The sequence below is a fragment of the Cibotium barometz genome, chromosome 49 (assembly GCF_041138505.1).
Source record: "Cibotium barometz isolate CiBa-2024 chromosome 49, ASM4113850v1, whole genome shotgun sequence".
Classification (NCBI taxonomy): Eukaryota; Viridiplantae; Streptophyta; class Polypodiopsida; order Cyatheales; family Cibotiaceae; genus Cibotium; species Cibotium barometz.
In genome coordinates, this window is record NC_141094.1 from 39,843,078 (window position 1) to 39,851,142 (window position 8,065).

Consider the following 8,065-nt stretch of genomic DNA (forward strand, 5'->3'; position numbering starts at 1 on the left):
GTAATTCGTTTCCTTTCAACATTTAGTCTCTTCTCCTTGAGACTTTGAGTCCCTTTATCCCACTTATAAGCTAGAGAGCCAAAGTACCAATGGATAAAGTGATCAAACTTTGGTTAGGTGGCAAGCTGTCTATTTAGCCTTGGGGGAAAAGAAGTGGCATCAGGGGATTGGGGGGGAAAAGCAACACATGAAAAGTGATGCTTTGAAAAGCTCAACTTTTTCCTTCCTATTCATCACTCCAATTTGCCTTCTCCTTGAACACATCATGTCTTCTATTTCTTTTACATTATGTTGTCTGAATGCAAGTTCACCATTGTTCTCTTCTAGCTAGCTTCACAATTGCTCTCTCTCTCTCTCTCTCTCTCTCTCTCTCTCTCTCCAACCCATTGTGGTGCAAGTCCACCATAGCTCTTCACCATTGTTCTCTTCTAGCTAGCTTCACAATTTCTCTCTCTCAATGTGATGCAAGTCCACCATAGCTCTTCACCATTGTTCTCTACTAGCTAGCTTCACAATTGCTCTCTCTCTTTCCAACCCAATTCACATTTGGGGCTTGGGACCAAAACCCATGTCCCAGAGTTTGCTCTAAGTCAGCAAATTTGTCCACGTAGTTCTTATATTTTGGCAGCGATGTCTGGAGAAACCCTTATCCAAAACGATCCTGCAATCAAGCTCTTTGGGAGAACGATCGAAAAAACGAACTCGGAAGAAAACACCTTCTTCAAGGTTCTCTTCTCTGATGCAAATCTTTTCTGCCCACAAGTAGTTTTGTGTCATTTCTAACTCTTCATGCTGTCCTGTTTCTATCAGATTGCCGGAGATGCGGTTCCGGCGTCTGCCGCTGATGCCGTCGGCGGTGGTAGTAGCAGCGGAAGCAGTAGTCTGCATGAGCGTGGCAGCTCATCAGAAAGCATTAATGGGTGTGCTGATATTGAAATGCCCATCACAAGGGTTGTAGACATCCCAAGCTCATCAGTACATGTACAAGATGAATGCCGTGATGGTGTAGCCCATGTAAACAGTGAAGATCATACCCATCCACATGCATCTGACCAGGCTCTCAAGAGACCAGACAAGCCCGTGCCATGCCCTCGGTGCAAGAGCATGGACACCAAGTTCTGTTACTTCAACAACTACAATGTCAACCAGCCACGCCACTTCTGCAAGCATTGCCAGCGGTACTGGACGGCAGGGGGCTCTCTTAGAAATGTGCCTGTTGGTGCTGGTCGCCGGAAAAACAAGCATTCAGTAGTTGTACATGAGAGAAGATTTCCAACTGATGGTATGGCAGTGAGTGGGGATCCACCGGACCGTGCACAGCAGGTGCTTGCTTCTTCGGGGGTGGCATCTCCTTTGGCCTTGAACAAGCACCTCAATATGAGGCATTCTTCTTCCCCATGCTTCCTGCCCTTGGAGGCCTGCTCTCTTGCAAGGGCTTCAGACGATCCTTCATCATCCAGCACAGTTCTGTCATTCAGGCATGAGAATTCTCCTGGTGAGAGCACACATGCATCTGTGCATCAACATAGAGCAGAAGTTTTTCAAGGCTATACACGAGACCTGTCACATGGTCAGGAAAGTCTCTATCCAAAGGTAGAGGCGAACATTAGCCCACATCTGTTGGCATATGTAAACCCACCGGTAGACATGGGGGGCAACAAAGCTTGTGATGGAAATCCCAGCCAAGACCAGATTCCTAGTAGAACTGCAATTGGTATTGGCCATGAAGCCTCACGGCAGCCTGTTGGGAAGCCTGTCTCAACTTATGTGGGGGCTGCTGAATCTCAAATGCCCATCTTAACTGACTTGAAACCAGCTTCTGCGACTTCTAATGATATGCCCAATCATGATGCAGCGCATGGTTGGGCCCCAGGAGCTCCATTTCCTTTCATGGGCGGCCCTTGGCAGTATGCAGGCAATACTGGTTGGGCCAACTCCCCCACTCCTACTGCATTGGCAACTGCTTTGCAGGGAGCTTTGTGTCCCTACAGCAACGCAATATGTGCAAACTCTTCCCAAACAGCAGTTGCATGTGTAAATCAGCCTCCATGGAGTGGAGCTCTTGGGGCTTTCTGGGCTGGCTTTCCCTGGCCCCTTATGCAGGGGCCATTATGGGGACCTCCTGGTGCCTGGACCATGCCATGGGCACCTGCTGCTGCTGCTGCTGCAGCCACGGTGGCAGCCGCTGCCATTGCTGCTGCCGCTGCCAATGCAGCTACTGCAGGCAACCCCATGCTTGCAAGCTCTGCCACAGGAAAGCGGGAGCGTGAGCAAGAACAGCCTGCTAGTAGGGAGGAGCAAGGGCCACTTTTAGTTCCAAAACTTTTAAGGATAGACGATCCAGGGGAAGCTGTGCGAAGCTCCATCTGTGCAACTCTCGGAATTGATAAAAGGTCAGATTCGCTAGGTTCTGGTGGCATTTTTGGGGCATTCCAGCCGAAAGCAGGAAGCAAGGAGGGTGATGATACACATGTCCATGCTTGGTACTCCAATCCAGCTGCACTGACCAGATCATTTGCTTTTCAGGAGGGGTCAACACAAAATGTGAATGTCCATGGTGAGTAGCATTGAAAAGTCCGATCCCTGCCGGTTAGGGAGTCCATCCGAGCAACTAAAAGTTATGGACAAATGTATATAATATGTAGCATGTATCCTTCTTGACTAATATGGAAGGCTGCAGCCTGAAATAAATTATCCCTGCCAGTAGATAGTGTATGAGTGGTGGTGGGGTTTTCTTTAATAGTTATGGTTATCAAATGATCTTATGCAAACTTGCACTTAGATAGTTGCCCTCTTTTCTATGATGCTATAGTATGCATGATGCTTGAGATGCTGTGTAAGTAGACTCTCACGATGTAGTTGACACACTCTCTACTCTCTCTTGTAAGGATGCTACAGTAGCATGATGCTTTAGATGCTTTGAAAGTAGACTCTCATGATGTAGTTGATTCTCTCTCTCTCTCTCTCTCTCTCTCTCTCCCTGTGCGCTCATGATAGAGTGCCATTTACATATGAAAATTGATAACTTATTATGGTGGTCGATTTATGAATATAAATTTGCACCAGACATCTTTGTGCATGGACATGCTCCCACTCTTGGGTGTTGATGATGAGATTGGGGATGTCATAGCATGTAGTCTATGCATGATGGAGCTGAAGACTTGAAGCTTTGTGAGTAGACTATCATGGGGTTAAGATTACTTTTTTGGTTTTTGTTAAGTTTGAAAAATAAAGGAACACTTCATTGGTATAGGGTATGCATAAAGGATGAGTGTTTTGTGACTTTGCATTCTATGATGCTTCATTCTTGTTGCTCGAGCATCTCCTCAGTGCAGCCCAGTCCTTCCTTCGAAAATTTTCATTGCCTCTTGGTGCCGCAGCTAGTCTCCATATCCTGGCAAAAAGATTTTGTTGCTGGCTTCCAAGTTAGCCCATGGGTCCTTGCCCTGAGTTTGTTCCTTCTCTTCTATGATAAATTTTGGGCTTTGAGATGCAATACTCAACCCCCTGCCTTCTGATTCCGAAGATAGTCACAAGATGCGATTGCAGTGTATCCCTTTGCCTTGTATCTTGTCTATTGTCACAATGGAATAAGTCAAGTTAGCCTTTTGATTTCGGATCGTGTGACTTTATTCAGTCCACTCCTTGTCGAATTCTATGTTTGATCTTCAATTGGAGCTCTTCCACCTATAGGTATGTTGCCATGACCTGCTTCCTTGCTCATCACAATCTCTTGGTACACTTGACTCGCTTCAAGTAAGCATCCATCTAGAATGCATAAATCCAATCCCATCAGACAAGCAAGCAAAAGTAGAGAGGAAGAGAAAGAAGATAACTAAACCTCACTTAGCACAAAGGGGGTTTGTGTCATTGTATTATGAGAAATTGACTTACAACTCGCTCTTATTCACACTTGAGTGCCCAAACTTAAACCCTAAACTACTAAGCTTAGTCATTTGCCAGCTTTTCTCATAATATTTACAATGTTTATAGTTCCTTTTTATGAATCTTGTTATGCTACTCCCGTATACAAAAAGAAGTGTTTTTGTAAAGCCCAAAATGGGGTTTACATCCCCCCTCCTTGGATGTAAGTTTTGTCCTCGTAAGTTTTTCATGGTCCAAATGCCACGTTGCCAAGATTGAATGTGTAATGACTTCTTCATGATTATAGCTTGTGTATTGTTCTCTTGAAGTCCGGAAGGGGTTGACAATGAGAAGGATGTCTATCATGTCTTCAAATGGAATGTGCATATATCTATGCAAGCATCAAAGATGATGATAATAATACAATATTTGTTGCTCTTCTGGACCCATGTTCATGTCAAAGCACAAGATCTCCTTCTATTGCTTCCTTCTTCTAGTCGAGAAATACCACGATCGGCAGAAACAACGTGATGCAATAATTGTGGATCTGGTATTCTACGCCATGTTCTTATCCACAAAAGGAGACCTTATCATTGCTGACACTCTCTATGCAGTCAAAATGAGATGGATCAAACAATGGAAAGTTGTAACATGCATGATAGTCCTTTCTTTGTTCAGCTACAAATTCATTTGGGATGAACGCCCTTTTGATTGGCATAAATAGAGAATCCACCAGTTATGTTGGTAAAGCCCATATATAATTATGTCCATACTCTTGAATGGTAAGAAAATTTTTCTCCACTTGGGTTGGATGCCAAAATCTTCAATCTTGGGGTTTGCATCCTTTGTCCCTATCTGTAGGTTGTATGCACTAGCTGTTCTTCTTCCATCTCTTGTAAATGTATGCAATCATGTATGTGTACACTTGAATCCTGAGAAAGTCTTGTAATTGTGGATTGTACTAACTACTACATGTTCCCCTCACGTGCCCTTCCCTACCACCATTGGTATGAGCTCCTCCAATCCCAACATTGGTGCTCTGATTGGATATGGTATGTATGGAAATCTATGGGGGGTTGTATTGTATGCCTGTAGAAACAATCGTGTGGTGGAGTTGAAAGGTGTCACCTACATCAACACCTTGAAAAAAAGCTTGGGCTGCAACATTGGCTTGTCAATCTTGATTAATCCCTTATACTCTATTATAGAAGCTGCTCCAAAACATCTTGGTTAGCATAATCTTTTGGTAAAGGAGTAGATGGTGGTGTTACCTCAATGAATACCTCAATGAAATTCACTCGTTTGCTATAGGCCTCAGTGCCTCCTCGCAGGTGAGAGTGTTAGTAGGGAATTCAACACATGGAGAGAAGAAGATGCTATGTTAATGGAGGGTTCATTGTTAGTTATGTTAGGGACATGTTTTTGAGATGGGAGAATTTTAGAAGTGAGATTTCTATTAAGTGGATAAGTATAATGATATACATTTTCTCCCTCCCTATTCTCCTCAGATGTTGGGGGGTGGTGGAGTCTTGGTGCTATTAATATCCAGATCAATTTGATCTTCTTGGGTTATTACAATTGGGTACTTAATATGTTTAACAAAAAAAATCATACACAACAACATATACTGATATTTTCTCTAGATATTTATATATTTTGCACGATAAAGCTTAAGTATCCCTATGGGTGATAAAGGGTACTTTCCTATAGACATAAATATTATGTGTATCATATTCCTCCAACCATCCTTGGGTCTAGAATCCTATAAAAGAGTTAAAAAGGGTTTCAAAATTTACAGGGGTAGAAGCAAGATTAGGGAGCATAAACAATTCTAGCATCTTCTCTCTTTCATCCAAAATGGTGGATTGCATGAGACCTCTAGACCATGATCTAAAATTAAGCACTGTTGGATGTAGTGCATGGGTGTACATGGCAGTATAGTCAGTAAGATAGATCTCATTATGAAAAATTGACAAGATCATCATTGGGCCGTCATCTCTATCTGAATTTTATTAAATGAGAGCTATGTCCCCCTTGGTTAGATCCTTATTAACATCTATGTCATATTGCCAAGATCATTGTTGGGTCAACATCTCTATCTAAATTCTGTTAGATGAGAGCTATGTCCCCCTTGGTTAGATTCTTATTAACATCTATGTCATATTGTACAAACGAGAGAGTTGGTGAGATGAAAAAATTGTGGAACTCAACTTCATCTTAAGTTCCAAGGAAAACCATCCATCCACTATTGATGCAGCCCGGGTAATGGCAATGGAGGCAGTGTGCATGATAGAGCTACCTTGCAATCCCTCATTGCCTTTGCCTCGACCCATTTGGTGCAATAATCTGTTTGCCACCAAGATGTATTTGTCTCTTGTTTTCTAGGCTGCAGGTTTGAAGGGCCCACAAAGTCAAGCCCCACTTCTGGAATGGTTCTAGAGGAAATATGGGTTGGTGAGGCATCATGTAGTAGGCTATCCCACTCTTTGACACATGTTGCACTCTCTTATAAATTTGCAAGTATCCTTAAGTGAAGTGGGCCACCATAGTTTGGCTTGGAATACATTTTTTTCTTGCTATGTCTCTGGAGAAGTGACTTCCACTTATACCCTGATGTGCTTCATCCAAGACAGCTTGATGTTCATGATCCTAGACACATCTTCTTAATATCTGATTTATACCCATTTTGTACAACTGCCCTGCTATCCTCATGAATAACTTGTTCCTCAAGACCAGCTTTTTCCTATGATCTCTATCCATGTATTTTGGAAAAGAGAGATTTCTCAGGAATTGTAGCATTTCATCATACCAATTTCTCTTGTCTTGATCTAACAAGAATAGATGAGCATCCAAGAAATCATCTTCTACTTCCACAGGGGCTTTGCTAGACTAGTCTACCACATCATGTTCCTTCCCTGTGTATGCTTGATGATGAAGGTGAATTCCCGTAATAACAACATCCACCTTCCCAATTTACTTGCTAGATCTGGCTTGTTCACACCAGGTACAGCAATGCCTTGTGAGTCACATGCAATTCAAATGGTTGCCCACCAACAAGTAGTGTTGCTTGAACTTCTTAATGTAGTAGAAAATCCCCAATGCTTCTTTCTCTACGGTGGAGTAGTTTCTTTCTGCCTTTGTAAACCTCTTGCTTGCATAATACACTGGTTGAAACCGACCTTTTTATGCTTCCTATATCAATGCACTCCAAATGGCCAATATGGTGCATCCATAAATATATATGAAGATGCAGATGCTAGCATCTTCTTCAAATTCTGAAATGCTTCTTGACATGAAATCAGGTGACACAGATGCTCAAACTGCTTTCAAACACACAAAAATCATTAACATATACCCTCACGAATGTGGTGAGGTATTTATCAAAGATTTATTGTACCATCCATTGGAAAGTTGCTGGTGTGTTCTTGAGGCCAAAGATCATTACACTTGATGTAAATGCTCCCCATTCTGTGATGAATGCAGTCTTCTCCTAATCTTTCTAAGCCATCTAGACATGGTTGTAATACCCACTAAATCCATCCGGAAAGGCGTACATTCATGCCCTGCTACTACTACATCCATTGATGAATCAATAAATGGCAACGAAAAAGGATTTACATTTGTGACTGTATTTAATTTTCTATAGTCAATACAGACCCTCAGCTTCCCATTATTCTTAGGTATTATCACAATGTATGATAGCCATTATGCTTTGTCAAAAGGATAAATGAACCCTACCTTGAGCAACTTGTCCATTTCTTCATTCACTTATCTTACACATAGTTTGGGTTCATTATGTACCTATTTTGTTTGAGGGGCACCACATCTTCCTTAAGGTCGATCTTATGTGCTTATAGAAGCTTGGATCAATGCCCTTCATGTTTGTGTAGTCCACATCCTTATATGTTGTGAGCAGTTGTGTCAGTTTATCTTTTATATCATGCTCTAGCTTTATGCTTGCCTTAATAGTCTTGGGGTCATCCTCCTCCTTGTATGTTGTGAGCAGTTGTGTCTGTTACCATATTATAGTAGTGATGTGTGTGAACACACTTAGGACTGCCGGGGCACTTTTTCCCTCACTAGGAGGTTTTTTCCCCCGTGCATTGTATATACGCCCATTATCTTCTAGGGCTTGTTATCTTTCATTTTTGGCACTCATAATACACTACTGTGTTGTGCTCAAGCTTCCTCATCTTCTTGA

The 8,065-nt window shown here is 42.4% G+C and overlaps 1 protein-coding gene across 2 annotated transcripts; it reads left to right on the top strand.

Annotated features, from left to right (window-relative positions):
• The first annotated feature begins 217 nt into the window (after window positions 1-217).
• Window positions 218-2,740, top strand: LOC147610575 (uncharacterized). 2 transcript variants are annotated; one of them, XM_086786065.1, is made up of 3 exons: window positions 218-726; window positions 811-2,574; window positions 2,609-2,740. In XM_086786065.1, exons 1-2 carry the CDS (start codon window positions 631-633, stop codon window positions 2,563-2,565), a joined length of 1,851 nt encoding a protein of 616 aa, XP_086642191.1. In that variant the 5' UTR covers window positions 218-630; the 3' UTR covers window positions 2,566-2,574; window positions 2,609-2,740. The 2 variants fall into 2 exon arrangements, with proteins under 2 accessions (XP_086642191.1, XP_086642190.1); XM_086786064.1 differs by having other exon boundaries at window positions 219-726; window positions 811-2,740.
• Window positions 2,741-8,065: the final 5,325 nt, after the last annotated feature.